Source organism: Mustelus asterias, chromosome 21 (assembly GCF_964213995.1).
Source record: "Mustelus asterias chromosome 21, sMusAst1.hap1.1, whole genome shotgun sequence".
Classification (NCBI taxonomy): Eukaryota; Metazoa; Chordata; class Chondrichthyes; order Carcharhiniformes; family Triakidae; genus Mustelus; species Mustelus asterias.
In genome coordinates this window covers 50,764,793-50,780,924 of record NC_135821.1, presented here as the reverse complement: position 1 = coordinate 50,780,924, position 16,132 = coordinate 50,764,793, and the positions used below count along the sequence as shown (strand labels likewise).

Below are 16,132 nucleotides of genomic sequence, written 5' to 3'. Positions count from 1 at the left end.
AATGTGAGGGATTGATAAAGTAAATGTAGACCAAATGTTTGCTCTTATGGGGCAATCTCGAACAAGAAGCCACAGGTATAAGTTGACAAGCGATAGATTTAAAACTGAGATGAGGAGGAACTACTTCTCCCAGAGGGTGGTGAACTTGTGGAACTCGCTGCCCATAGCGCGGTGAAGTCTGAATCGTTGGATGGTTTCAAGGATATTTCTAATAAAAAAAGGGATAAGGGGAACAGGTGGGGAGGTGGATTTGAGACCAGGGAGAGATCAGCCATGATCAGAGCAGGCTCAAAGGGCAGAATTTGCCTACTTCTGCTCCTAATTCCTATGTGAATAATAAATCAAATCAAATCAAATCAAATTCAAAAATGTTAGGGACTGAATCAAATGCATTCTTAGAAATTCAACCACTCCGGGACATCTGTCTTAAATCTGCCACCCCTTATCCTACAAGACCTTAGGATTTAACCACACCCAGTTATCTCCTTCCCCCTCTCTAGAGGCATCAATACTGTGCCAATCTACCTGGCTCCTTGGCCCAGACGCTCCCTCCACCTGACTCCCCCTAGCTGCTGCTTTCCTGGCCCAGGAAGGGGAAGGGGGTCAAAGGTCGCCAGCGCCAGTCAGGTGACGTTAACACATGACGGCCTCAACCAAACCTGCTGGACGGCTCGAGCCCTGATGGACGTGCGGGCCGACCAATGGCAGCCTGGGCTGAGGGGGCGGGCGGCAGGCGGGCAGCCAATGAGCGGGGGAGAGGCCGCGGCGGGGCGGGTAGGTGAGCCAAGCTTGGTTGCACGGCGCAGGCAGGAGGCTCGAGCGGCGGCGGTGGCCGGGAGCTGAGTGGCGGCTTCCCCCTCACCCAGCCCCGCGACATGTCCATCCAGTACGGGGACGAGGAGCCGCTGGCCGGCAGCTACGGGGTGGTGGACTCCTTCCCCAAAGACTTCGGCTACGGGGTGGAGGAGGCCGACATGGAGGGCGGCGAGTCGCAGTCGGACAGCAAGCCCCGCATCCTGCTGATGGGCCTCAGGCGCAGCGGCAAGTCCTCCATCCAGAAGGTGGTCTTTCATAAGATGTCCCCCAACGAGACTCTCTTCTTGGAGAGCACCAACAAGATCTACAAGGACGACATCTCCAACAGCTCCTTCGTCAACTTCCAGATTTGGGATTTCCCCGGCCAGGTGGACTTCTTCGACCCCACCTTCGACTACGAGATGATCTTCAGGGGGACCGGGGCTCTCATCTTCGTCATCGACGCCCAGGTAAACGGACTGCAGCCCCAATGCTGAGAGAGGACCGACCCCATTGCACCCAGCCTCCGGAAAACCCATGATCTCATCTGCTTAAGATGGGCGGGAGAGAGCTGATAACTTGTCCAGGTTTTAATCTCTGTGGTCACTGCGCACAGCTCCTGAATCTCCAGGTTTTAATTCCTTCCCCTGTGGTTACCACACACAGCTCCTGAGCATTTTTAGTTTTAATCTCCCCACCTCTGTGGTCACTACACAGCTCTGAGTATTTTCAGGTTATAATCTCCCCCCTCCTGCCCTGTGGTCACTGCACAGCTGAGCATTTTCAGGTTTTAATTCTTTCTCCCTTCGCCCACCCTGTCACTGCACACAACTCCTGAGTCTTCAGGTTTTAATCTCACCCATCTCTGTGGTCACTGTACAGCTCTGAGCATTTTCAGATTTTAATTCCTTCCCCCGTAGTCACTGCACACAGCTCCTGGGTCTTCAGGTTTTAATCTCTCCCCTCCTGCCCAGTGGTCACTGCACAGCTCTCATCATTTTCGGATTTTAATCTCCGCATCTCTGGTCACTGCACACAGCTTTGAGCATTTCCAATCGGCTTGCACTATATTGTTTTTACAAAAACCTCCCTTCCCCTCAACCTGCTTGCCCAAGTCACCAAAACATAGGGGCATGTTTTTATAAACATCTTTTAGAATCATAGAATCCCTACAATGCAAAAGGAGGCCATTTGGCCCATTGAGTCTGCAGGACCTCTGGGGGGTATTTTACAGAAGCCTGATCCCTGTAACCCCACATCTATTTTGTTAATCCCCCTAACCTACACATCTTGGGACACTAAGGGGAATTTAGCATGGCCAATCCACCTAACCTGCACATCTTTGGACTGTGGGAGGAAACTGGAGCACCTGGAGGAAACCCACACAGACACTGGAGAACGTGCAAACTCCATGTAGACAGTCACCGAAAGCTGGGATTTAACCTGGGTCCCTGGTGCTGTGAGGCAGCAGTGCTAGCCACTGTACCGTGAAATGTTTCTCGATTACCTGACTAAATTGAGGGAGCTTTGCAGTAAGTGAGCCCTAAATCGATCTGTTTTTCACCCAATATGGCACCACATGCTAGATTTATACAGTTCTGGTCTCACCTGTTCTGTTCCATTTGCAAAGCTGATGCATATGTTTATCTCATGACTTGCATCAGCTTTTCACAGGGTTTAGCAATTTTATTTTGATGCGCAGAGAAGACAATAGACCAGATACACTGCATCTTTAGTGTGTGTGAACCAAATTCAGCTTTGCATTGCTGCAAATTGTATTGCAACACAAGTGTGCAATTGCCAGATTAGCTTTTTTATTCACATGATGTGGATGTCACTGACAATTTATTGCCCCATCCCTCATTTATGTCGAGGTGTAACTTAGCTGCTTCCTTGAGCTGCTACATTCCAAGGGATGAAGGCACTCCCATAATATTGTTAGATAGGGAGTTCCAGGATTTTAATCCAGTGATGATGGAGTAGCAGTATACTTCCAAGCAAAGGGTGTGCAACTTGAAGGTGATGGTCCTCCTGTGCGCATGCTGTCATTGTCCTTGGGTGGCAGAGGTCATTTGGCTTTGGGAGGTGTTATTGAAGAAGTCCAGATAAGTTGCTGCAGTGCATATTGTAGATGGTACTCACTGCTGTCTCTGTTTACCAGCATTGGAACCTCTGAAATTTGGTGCTTTTTGTCCATTTTGGACCATGGGGGGGGGAGGGGTTTGTCTGTTGGGACAATTACCTGGGCTATTTGTTTTTGTGCATGGGGGTATTCCAAGCTAATTTCCAATTGGGTAAATGCCAGTTTTGTAGGTGTATTGATACAGTTTGACTAGAAACTTGGCTTATTCTGAAGCATAGATCTTCAGTACGGCAGCCAAGATGGTGTTAGGGTCCATAGATTCTGCTGTAACCACCACACTTGTCTATTTCTTGATGTCGTGTGGGGTGAACTGAATTAGTTGATGACTCGCACCTTTGATGTGGGGACTTCAGGAGAAGAGAGAGATTATCCATTCGGCGCATCAGCAGAGGCGGTTGCAAACAATTCACGTACTGGATTCCTCATTGAGAACAGAGAGATTCATGGTGCCTCCCTTTCCATTCGTTGTTTAATTGTCCACCACTATTCATGACTGTAGAACTGCAGAGCTTTGATCTGATCCAATGGTTGTGTTTTTTTTTACCTCTGTCTCCATGCTGCTTCAACTGGCTAACATGCATGTAGTTTTGTTGTAGCTTCACCAGGTTGGCACTTTGTTTTTAGGTATGCTTAATGCTGTTCTTGGCACACATTGAACCAAAGTCAGTCTCCTGGTTTGATAGTAATGAGAAAGTGTGGGATTTGTCAGGTCATGAGGTTATGTATATTTATTTTTATATATTATACTGGGGGGAATACAATTCTGCTAGACCTGTTCAAAATCCATCCTATTTAGCACAATGGTAGTGCTACACCACACAATGGAGTATTTTCAGTTTGAAGAAGGAACTTTGTATCCACAAGGATTGTGTGGTGGTCAGTTCCACTGATTGTCATGGATCAATTCATTTGTCACAGACACATAAGGTCAAGTAAATTTTTGTCCTCTGTGTTGGTTCTCTAACCATCTGCAGCCTGGCAGCTATGTTCTTCTGGACTCTGTCAGTTTGATCAATAGTGGTGCCACCATGCCACTTTAGGCGATGCACCTTACTCAGAGTGCATTATGTGCTCTTGCTATCTTCAGTGTTTCTTCCAAGTGGAATTCAACATGGAGTATTGATTTTTATCAGCTGAGCCAGGGTGTTCAGTATGAGGCTTTCTAGCCCATGTTTTATTTGCTGCCATGAGACTTCATGCAGTCTGGGCTTGATGGGAACTCCTGAATGTATGCCACTCTTGCCAGTTGTGGTGGACCTGTTGTTATTGATGCTACAGGACGTATTATGGGATGGTGATGGGAGGGCATGGCTGGAAGTTGTGATTCAGTGAGGATGATTATGTCAGGCTGTTGCTTAACTAGTTTGTGAGAGAGCTCTCTCGGCTTTGGTACAAGTGCCCAGATGTTAGTGACAGCAGTCTGGGTGTGCCATGCCATTGTTGTGTCCAAAGCTATTCGCTAGGTCAAGATAAGTGGTGAAATATTCTCAAGCAGATACTGTTTGCTCTATAATTTGATCAAAGGAAATTTAATACATTACTTGTGAAATGTAAAATTGCAGAGATTTCCTCTCCTATCAGCTGTTTAATATTAAAACTGGGAGATTGAACACAGACAACTTATTTTTATATCGCATAGCACATTTAACTTGAGAGAATGTCCCAAGGTACTCCATATAAAATGTAAGGAGGTATTAGGCCAAATAACCAAAAGCTTTGTTAGAGGTAGATTTTTGAGGGTGTCTGATAGGGAGGCAGAAATGTTTAGGGAGGGAATTCCAGAGCTTGGGCCCTAAGCAGCTTAAAGCCAGCCACCGCTGGTGGAGCAGTTAAAATCGGGGCTGTTCAAGAGGGCTGATGTCTACTAGGGTTGTGGATCTGGAGGAGATTAGAGATAAGGAGGATTGTGGAGGCTGAAGGAGATTACAAAAATGGAGGGTTGTAGGGCTGGGTGAGATTACAAAGATAGTGAATGGCGAGGCCACGGTGCGATTTGAAAACAAGAGAATGTTAAGATCAAGAAGTTGACTGGGAGCCAGTATAGGTCATCAAGCATTGTTCAAAGGTGAACAAGACATAGCGTGTTAAGACACAGGCATTAGAATTTTGGATGAGCTCAAGTTTAAGGAGAGTAGAATGTGAGAGGCCAGCCATGGTTGCTTTAGAACAGTTAAGTCTGGAGATAATTTCATGTTTGCCTTTGTTATCAGCCAATGAAGATGTGGACTCGGGTTGCATGTTGTCTCGGCAAGAGTAATCTCATCGGTACTTGTAGTTTCATGTGCTGAGCTAAAATTGTATATCTGTATCATTCTTTTCATATTTGTTTGCATCATGGAAGCCCAGTTGCTCCAAAAATGTTAACTAATGTATTATGTAACTGAAATCTCACTGCTTTAAGTGATTCATGACTGGCCATAAGAGCAGACCAGAAACTGGGAATTCTGCAACAAGTAACTCACCACCTGACTCCCCAAAGCCTGCCCACCACCTAAAAGGCACAAGTCAGAGAGTAATGAAATACTTGTGTGGATGAGTGCATTCAAGAAGCTTGACACCATTTAGGACAAAGCAGCCCACATTTAATGGCCCATCCACCACTTTAAACATTCATTCCCTGCACCACCGATGCACTATCTACAAGATACATTGTAGCAACTCACCAAACCTCTTTTGACAGCACCTTCCAAACCCACAACCCCTAGCATCTAGAAAGATGAGGGCAGCAGATGCATGGGAACACCACCTACAAGTTTCCCCCCGAGCCCCACACTAAACTGCCTTGGAAGTGTATCGCCATCCCTTCGTGCTCACTGGGCCAAAATGCTGGAACTCTCTTCCTAATAGCACTGTGGGTGTACCTACACAACATTGACAGTAGCTGTTCAAGTAGGTGGCTCACCTCCACTTTCTTGAGGACAGTTAGGGATGAACAATCAATGCTGGCCTAGCCAGCGATGCCCACATTCCATAAAATTAGCAAAAAGTGCAATGCTGTTGGTTTTACTGAAGGCAAATTGCATATACACACTCGTCAGGTAGGATGTGCTCAGTCCAGAAATAACCAGAATATATCATTGTCTTGTCCTGACACATGTAATTTATTTTTATTACGAATAAACCACCTGTTTATGGCAATTTTATTCTTACGTGCATGTAACCATGGCATATTTCCCCAAGATAAGAATGTTGCAAGTTGGTGCAACAGATGGTAGATAAAAGGTTTCTGCAGCAATTTGTTGTTTTTTGCATATATCTTTGGATTACTCATGAAGTTCAGTTTTTCCACTTGGCTCTCATGTATTAATTATTTTGACCTTTTTGAAGCAATGCAGTTTCTGCTAGATTTTGTCCTTCTAAAACCTAAAATTTCTATTTAGTTAATTTTAAGGAATGGGACATTTTAGCCTTTTTAAAGAAAAAAATTAACAAATAACAGAAATTACATTTGATCTTTACATTGTCTCCTGGTTTCTTTTCAATAGTGATGTCATGTTGCCTTGGTAGCAAAAGCAACACATTAGTTTTCACTTGTGCTGATGACACCCCACTCTACCTTGCCACCATCTTTCTCGACTTCTCCGTTGCGAAATATCAGATTGCTAATCTGTCGTCCAATTTTGGATGATCAGAAAATTCCTCCAATTAAATATTGGGAAGATTGAAACCAAGCTCCAAACTCAATTCAATAGTCAGAGACTCCATCCCCCTCCTTGCAACAGTCTGAGATGAAACCAGTCTGTTTGCAACCTTAATGTCTTTGCTTGACCCCAAGATGAGCTTTTGATGGCATATTCACACGATTACTGAGATCGCCTAATTCCACCTCTAACTCCTAAATTTGTTCCTGTCTCTGCTCATTGCCTCTACACTTGACTATCTGACTGGTCTCCCACATTATATTCTCTGTAAATTTGAGGTCATCAAAAACTCTGCCGTGTCTTGATTCACCAAGTCCTGTTTACTTATCATCCTTTCATTCACTGACTTACATTGGCTCCTGGTTAAATGCCTTGATAATATTCTTGTCCTTATTTTCAGATCCCTCCATGGTCTGGCCCCTCCCTATCCTTATAATCTCCTCCAGCCCCTCAACACTTCCAGATACTTGCACTTGTCAATTCTGGCCTGTTGAGCTTCTCCAATTTTAATGGTTTGTCTGAACCTTATGCTTAGTTCGTAAGCTCTGGAATTCCCTCCCAAGCTCACTTTTCTCTTTAAGACACTCCTTAAAATGTGTCTCCTTGACCAAGTCTTTGGTCATCTGATTGAATATATTCTTATATGGCTCAGTGTCACATTTTGTTGTATAATACTCCTGTGAAGCACCTTGGGATATTTTATGATCAATAATATTTTTATATCAACTTTATGGTTTTCTCAGACTTTTTTATTTCTATAAGAGTGTAAATGATTGCTTCTGTTAACAATGATATTTGCACTGAATTTTCTGCAGTGAAGTGAGGGACTTGTACCTCATCATCAATACTCAGGCCACATTTGCTAGTCCTGTTAAGTTGCATCATTTAATATGTCACACATTTACCCTTTATCAAAGTCACAACTTGGTCTTGATGTGTCTCAGCATGTCATCAATATTTTCCCTTTTGTATTTATACTTCCTGCTTAGCTATGGTGCCCATCATCATGCAGCTGTGCAGGTAGGGGAATTCTTTCATCACTTTCAGATCCTCTCTTGGTTTTTAAAATTAAGGTAGTAAGAGCTGTGAGAAGTTGTTGTAAAACAGCTTTTGCTGAAACATGCAGTTGTTTTAACCGTTAAACATTTTCAACATGTGGGTCCAAGATTTGGAATATATTGGACTGTGTGATCTGTTCCTAATGGTACCCTAGGCCTCTGACCATATTCTGAATCTGAAGTGTAGATGGTAACATGAGTTACCAGGTCTCATTGCAACTGGACATTTCATCAGCTTTCTGATTGTTTGGGCCTAATATTGCACCAAAGTTCATATGTTAGCCATAAAATGTAGTATGGTCCAATTGCAAGTCATCTCGTACATCTAAGTAGTTTCTTTGTCCATAATTCAAATTATCCATCAATTTGAATGAATTGAAGTGAATAACACAGGAACTTGGGAACCTTGTGCTAAAATGAGTACTTGAATCAAGAGCAGATTATAATATTGTCAGTGTAAGTTTGACCCTTTTGTGTCTAGCTTTTATTTGTATTTGCTTGTACCACTATTCCATTCAGTCCCTTTTGAGACAAGCTAGCAATCAGAAGATACACTGGCTGCTTTAACTTCATACAAGGAGGTCAGTGATGTGAACAGCTATTATAAATGGTTGTCTGTCTCTTGCACTGCTTTGCAAATGGTGCCAGCGGTGGAATTGAACTGACAATGCCAATAACGGGGAATTGGAAAGGTGTGCCAGGACAGTGCATCCATCTGGAGGTTATATTGGAATTTTGTGATCTCTGATGACCACATTGAATAAACATATGTAGTTACACCTGGCTACGTCTATTCGCTGCTTTCACCGATTTGGCAAACGTTTCTTTGTATAATATCTTTTTAATCCACATTGTATTACATGTGAAACCTGAATAATTGATTCTAGCAGCAATAAATTACTTTATTCTTTTACTCTTTGATGTTGTTGCACTTGTTGCGTGAGTCAACATTATTCCAGTACTATGAATCTGAGTTTGTGGCTACAGGAATCTACCCTTCAGGGAGGATACTAATTTATTGAATGAGTTGATTCTTGTGTTTATCAAAAATTCATCATGCTGGTTTGTGTTGCTGCATGAAAGTTGCAGTATAACATTCCTGACTTTAGAAAGTAGTAGTGTGAGATCACTTACAAGAGGCAGTCACACAATTCCAATTGGGTTAAAACATTGTCTAACCAACTAGAGACCAGAGGCAACCTAAATGAGGGTAAATGTGTTATCTTATTCTATAAGGGCATAGTTCTGCTTTGTTGAATTGAAAAGCAGGAAAAACTGAAGTTATTATAATTATCAAAACCCCTCCCCCATCCACTTTGAATATTGTTTAAACTAGGAATGACATTTCAAGCAATACTTGTCTGGGTTATTGAGACAGATGATGTCATTGGGACATATGACTTGGGAGCAGGGGCAAGTCATTCAGCCCTTCAAACCTGCTCTGCCAGTCAATAAGATCGTGGCTGACCTGGTTGTGTCTCAACTCCACTTAGTCTGCTCTCCATGCTGAAGCCATGATGGGGTTTAAAAACAAGGATGAGAATTTAAAAATCAAGACGTTGCTTGACTGGGATTCAATCTAGATCATCAAGCATGGGTGGTAGGTGAAAGGGATTTGTTGCAAGTTTAGATGCAGGCAGCACACAGGTTTACGGAGGATAGAATTTGGGAGACCAGCCAGGAATACGATGAATAGTTAAGCCTAGAGGTAATAAAAACACACGAGGGTTCCAGCAGCCTATCAATTGCAACAGGTCCGAGTCAGCAATGTTGCAGGGGTGGAAATGAATATATGGTTAAAGCTCATCTCAGTGTCAAATATGAAAGTAATGTTGCAAGCAGAATGTTTAAGTCTTAGGCAGACTGCTGCCAGGGAGAGGGATGTAGTTGATAATTAGGGAAGAGTTAGGAGTGATGATTAATATCAGAGTTGTCCTAACAAGCAATTGGAGAAAATTTCTGCTTACCCAATACTGGATATCAGATGAGCAGTTTCATAATTCAGCAACAGTGGTGGAGTGTGACAGATGGTAGTGGGGTCAAGCTGGATGCCATCCGTGTACATGTGATAACTATAACCCTATGCTTTACGGTGGTGTTGCCGAGGAGTTGCATTTAGATTAGAAATAAGAGAGGTTGAAGACTAGATCCTTGGGGGACACCAGTGGTTATGGTGCATGAGGAGGAAGAGAAGCCATTTCAAGTGATTCTCTGGCTATGATTAGATAGATAAGAATGGAACCAGGTGAGAACAGTTCCACCCAGCTGTATGACTGAAGATGCAATGGAGAAGGATGATGTGGTCAATTGTGTCAAAGGCTGCAGAGAGGTCAACAAGGGTAAGGAGGGATTATACATCTTTTGAATCATGGGATATAATTTGTGACTTTGATAAAAGCTGTTTCTTTACTGTGACAGGAGGGGAAACCTGATTGGAGGCATTTTAAAAATGGGGTTTCAGAAAAGGTTAGCATTGACTTTGGTGTTAACAACATGTTCGAGGACTTTGGAGAGGAAGGGGAGATTGGAGGTGGGGTAGTAATTTGCAAAGACTGTGAACAGGAGTTTTTTTTGAGGAGAGGGGTGATGGCAACTTCTTTTAAAAGAGAGAGGAACCTCTCTCAGCACCTAAAGAGAATCTTTTACAATATCTGCTAACATCGGGACTGAGGGGAAGTTAGGTGGTCAGCAGTTCAATTGGGAATAGGGTCAAGGGGGCAGGAGTTTGGGTTTCTTGGATAGTGGATGTCTAAAGTAGTTGGTCGCCATATCCTTTCAAGTCTGCGGCCTTTGGATTTGCAGTAGTGGTGATGAGGGCTGTACCAGGGAAGAGGCCAGGGTGAGAGCACCAAAGAAAGCAGCTGCAGACTTGGTGCAAAATCTTAATCATATAAATGCACCTTTTGTGGGCTTGCAGCCTGCTCCTGGGCTTCTGTTTAATATCATTGTGTGCAAAATCATGAAGTTTTCTAGGTATTTGTAAATTTACAGTTTCACAACATCAGATGTATAACATTTCCAGAGCACAGTGTTGTATCTAAGTCAGTGTTGGAAAAATGCTTAGCTAACTGGAACTCGTTATCTGCCTATTAAGTCAGTCTTAATGGTGAGACTCTTGGAGTCGAAACCTTATTTGAGATTTCCTAAATTGAAAAGCAAACATTCTGTCCTACCTGCAGGCACAAAACTGAGCTAGTATGGAGATTTATGGCTGAACATCCTCCTGTTCTTTTTCTATATCCCTCCCACACTTGCGCTGAGCGCTTTATTTTTTTGCAGTGCAGTTTACAAAGAGTGAGGTGCAGTGAACTGCCTGGTATGGTTTTCTCTAAACTGGAAAGAATATAGAGGTCAGCATAATTAATACAAATGCTGAAGATTTGAAATGCACTAATTAGAAGCTCTTCAGATAAAGCGCATATTTGACTTGAAGCAGAAAATATTAATTGTTGCTATCTGTTTAGGTTTAGTAGTTAACTAGTTTAATTCATTTACAATTGTACTTGTATGAAAAATGACAATTTTCTTTATTGAGCAAGCTTTGTACTTCAGTACAATGCTGCTTTAAGTGAGAATTACAATGAATGTTAGCTGCACAGGTTGGCAGGATTTGCATCACTTGGGTGTTGAATAATCATATCCAAGAATCAAAATTTGTAAGTTGATGCTGTAAGTTTTATGGTGATAGTGGGCAGTTACTATGGGTATATATGCTGGTTTTTAATGTTTCTGTAGAACGTCTAAAATTTTAGCTTTATTCTATAGGCACTTGGGGTATCTAGAAAACATTTTAGCTCAAGGGTTGTAAAAGCAAGCTAATTGCTCATTTTTGGCTAGGAATTGGTTACTTTAGAGCTAATGAGATTTTATTTGCGCAGAAGATTCCTAGGGAAGTTGATTGAGGGGGTCATGCAATAATGTGATTAATGTGCAGAGTTGGGTCTGCAGCAGAGAAAGAAGCTTTTGCAGTTTAGAGTTGCAGGTGAAGGTCTGTTAAAGTCAGAGGCATGTGCAGACTGTTCCTGAGGAGTCTCTCTCCACAAAATCTCTCTGAAAGCTTTAAGACTGTTAACACAATTTAACAAGTATGCCCGGCTTTGCTAGCTATTTATTTAAAATGTGGCATCGATCTATGCATGAATGGGACTTATTTACATAGAACATAGAACATTACAGCGCAGTACAGGCCCTTCGGCCCTCGATGTTGCGCTGACCAGTGGAACCAATCTAAAGCACCTCTAATCTACACTATTCCAATATCATCCATATGTTTATCCAATAACCATTTGAATGCTCTTAATGTTGACGAGTCCACTACTGCTGCAGGCAGGGCATTCCACTCCCTTACTACTCTGAGTAAAGAACCTACCTCTATTGGAACTGAAACAGTCATAATCTAGAAAGTAAAGTTGCTTCCCCTCATTTTTAAATATTGTTCAACTGTTAACAAGCTGTTTCATTTTGTTAGTTATATTTAAACTGTTATTAAATAGAATTTGTTTTACTGTAAAAGATCCATACTTTTAGTGGAATCACTCTGTAAAACCTTCCAGCAAGCAGCAAGGGCAGGAGAGTTTTCTTACAGAAATATCCTATCCTAATATTTATGCCAAAAAGAGAAAAAATGTTGGTTGAGCCTGGCTTCCTAATATAACTTGGGGTTCTGGTCCAAGACCCTAACTTTTTTTGTTTCAAACTTATTTAGACCAATGTTGCTTCAATTAATGTATGGAACAAACATCCATTAACATCTTCAAAATGTTAATTCAATTTACATTTGACACTATTGGAAGGAAAATGTGGATCCAGTTTGTTCTTTGGGGAGGTGCTGTATGGAAGCAATTTAGCACAGATTTTGCTCTTGTGCTGCTGCTAGCTCCTCTTTCTCAACTCTCCCCTTCTTTACCCTGCTACCATGCCCTATGAAGACATTGGTGACCATTGACTTGTGCTGGATTGGCCCATAATTATGCTTGACAAGGTACTGCATAATTGCCTTTACCTTCTGCAGTATGGCTGACCAGAACACACACCTGCCCTTACTGCTTGCTGGAAGGATTTACAGGCTGGTATTTGACCTGTTGGTTATGTTAAGAATACATCATCCGTGGCCATCAAGCATGAAATGAAACTTGAACCCTAAGACTCTGCCCAGTGGTGGGGACGCTATAAACTGTGCCACAAGATCTCTGCCATTCATGCTCACACTACCAAATATACTGAGCTGTGAATGATTTTACTTAATATTGGTCCATATGGTGAGTTGTATAAATCTTGCACCGTGAGGAGCCAATTTTCAGAGTTGGTAATGAAATCCAAGTGAGAATCAGAACTGACGAAGAGCAAATGTGGCATTTTAAAGTTTATCTATAGAAATGGCAATTGTAGCCTTAAATTATGTTCTGACACCTTTTGAAGCTTTTTGTTTTCGGGTATCTATCATTTTTTGCCTGAACCATTAATTGGCCATGAGTGATTTATTCATACTTAGATTTTTGTAAATGTGGACACATTGGTATAATGTGTGTGTAACCAGAAGTAAACTAGTGATTTATTTTTACATTCTGGAAGTACTTGGTGTTACAGGACTCCATATAAATGCAATTAATTATTTTTAATAGCTGATTTGAACTTTATTCCAAAACCTGTAGCTCAGTAAGGGAAAAGTCTCCATCACCAAATCATATTTATTCTATTTAGCTGCAAAGCCAGCTGCTCCAGTTCCCAATTTCTTGTATCCTGAACTTGTGTACTGTATGAAACTTCCTAACCGCACTGTTTCTCATTGAAATAGGATTTTTGAGCTTTTTCCCCCAAATAATTGAGAACATGGAAAATTAATTTAAAAGCTTTCCAGTTTTATATTCATCTTATTAACTAAATTTATTTGATTTAGAACACGTGCTTTATTTTTTTTTCTCATTGGATGTGGGTGGTGCTGGCAAGGCCAGCATTTGTTGCCCATACCTGATTGCCCTTGAACCGAGGACAGTTAAGAGTCAAACATATTGCTGTGAGCCTGGAGTCGCATGTAGACCAAAAGGATATAAGTGGACCAGATGAGTTTTTCCAATCGATGATAGTTGCCATGGTCACCATTACTGAGACTAGTTTTATATTCCAGATTTATTATTGAATTTAAATTCTACCAGCTGCCATGGTGGGATTTGAACCTATATCCCCGGAGGATTAGGCTGTGTCTCCAGTTTATTGGTCCAGTGACATTACCACCACGCCACCATATCCCTCCTGAATTATTTATTATTTAATTCTTATTGTAGCTGATGTTTTTCTTAATGTTTTCCCAAATGATTTGAAAACAAGCTGGAAGGTAAATGCAAGAAACTTTTTGAACTAAAATTTCACGTTAAAGCTGTCATCACTCACATTTAAACTTCAGCAAGACAGTTAACGAATGGTTTCCTTTCTTTCTACTAAAAGTTCCAAGACGGTTATTGTTTTTGCTGTGCTACCTGAGGGTAATGTCAGTAAGTCATAAATAACAAAGAACAATTTTTTGTTCTCGCTTTTTGAACAGTGTGCCAACTTTTTCAAGCAGAATATCAAATGGGCTGCATGTGATGAATCACTTCGGGCAAACAATCGCAATTAAACACCGTGAATGACTGCATCTTTTTCTTTTCACTAAAACATTTGCATGTTTATTAAACAAACATCCACACATTCCTTTAGAATGTCACTTTAGATGCAAGTTTATGGCTTTATATTTGCAACAGCTATTTGTTTCATAACACCACTGGCCAGTTTCTTCGTCAGGAGTTTGCTTCTGCTTTTCCTAGTCTTTCATTATTGATGTCACCCTCACCAGTGATAACAAACATATCCTTGTCCTGCCAGATGTTACCAGGAATCTTAACACGTTAATTTGTACGAATAGTTACACACCTATGTGCTATCAAATAATTACATCACAGTTCCTGAAATTCCTCTCGGTAGCATCTTGGCATACCTATTTGAACTTGATCATTAACTCCTCCACACCATTTTATGTAGGGTACGGTAAATGCTAAAGGGAAAAAGGCTTCCAAGCACCCCCAACTGTGGCAGTCTGTTACAGAAGTCTTGATATTACCAGTAAAGTTCCATCCCTCATTGTTGGAAAGAAGTGGCTGCAATCTTGACCTCTGAATGACAGCACCTGAGGGGAAATGCACTAACTTGGCCATAAACCAGCTGGCTGTCAAACATCTAAAGCATGCTTTCTCAAGCACACACATGACTAAACACTTGTGTCAAACCTGGTCGACCTCTTGTTGAGACTAGTTGGTTAGTTGTGACGTGCATAATCTACCGGCCATATTTCATGTCAGCAGGGTCTTTTCCTCCTCTGAGTAGGTGTGCCTATTTAATGGCACAATGCAAACTGCACCTGAATACAGCACTGATCGAGGCGACATGCATAGCAGAGCCTCGTTTGTGCACTTCATTAAATTTCAAAACTGGCAATGGTCAACTCTCCTACTTGAAAGAAGGACCATATCATAAGACCATAAGACACATCCGTTGTTGATTCTGCTTGGGGTGTTGTGCAGTGGTGGTTGCTTGAGCTGGCTCTGTAAACTTGTAACACAAATGGGGCTATTTAATCTAGACACTTTCCATGGCAGCACAGAAATAACAGAAGTTAACTTGTTGATAGACATCATCTTTATAATTGCCTTAACTCTGTTCCCAAGTGTCAGTAGGAGTCAAACCAGTCGCTAGACTGTGAAATCTTCAAGCATTTAAATGTCTGCTTGAAGTGTGATGGATTACTTTTAATTGTTGAAATAATAAAAGTTATACCTTTTTTGTGGGTGCTGTATTTCTTACCATATGATTAAAGAACTCACTGGTTTGAAAGAGTGACCAGCTCTTTGAAAGATGACCAGTTGGAGAGTGTCCATATTTTTGCTGTTTTAATCAGGGTCGTCTTGAAACTGTTAAAATGATCTGAAACAGTTGGTGCATTTTCTCAATTGTGCTGAGAAAAATCTGTAAAAAGATACATAATTTATGGATAAATGTTTGCTACCGTGCACTGCTTAAAGCACTCATCTGAAAAGGGTTTCGCAACTATGTTTACTAAAGGAAGGCTGGATATTAACTTGTTTGTCTCCGCATTACTCTCGATAGAAAATATGATACTGTACTTAATGTTTTAATGTATTACTCATTCATAGCAGGAAAAGTTTCCTAAATGTGCCAAATCTTGCTTTGTGTCTGGTTTTGTAGTAGTGTTGCGTGTTATATTCTTTAATGTTGCCTTCTGACACAAACTGCGTGCAAAAGAACTGGCAGCTCTGTTCCACAAAATTATACTCATCTGTCTTTAAAAAAATGCAATCCTTAAAATCTTCTTTGCTTTTCTTGGAGCCTCTGCCAGGCTTTTAAATCTGACAAGATTTCAAAAAAGATTCTTTGGGTCCTTGGTAACAATCCTCTTTTTGGAGCTAAGATTTAGCAGCGCACAGTAAATAACCCTGCTATTTAAA

At 41.5% G+C, this 16,132-nt stretch overlaps 1 protein-coding gene across 1 annotated transcript in view; it reads left to right on the top strand.

Moving 5' to 3' along the window:
- Positions 1-769: 769 nt before the first annotated feature.
- rragca (Ras-related GTP binding Ca) overlaps positions 770-16,132 on the top strand; it is a 43,330-nt gene continuing 27,967 nt past the window's right edge. Inside the window, exon 1 of the mRNA XM_078237818.1 lies at positions 770-1,265. Within this exon, the coding sequence (XP_078093944.1) occupies positions 876-1,265 (390 nt within the window). The 5' untranslated portion in view covers positions 770-875. The remainder of the gene's footprint in view (positions 1,266-16,132) is intronic.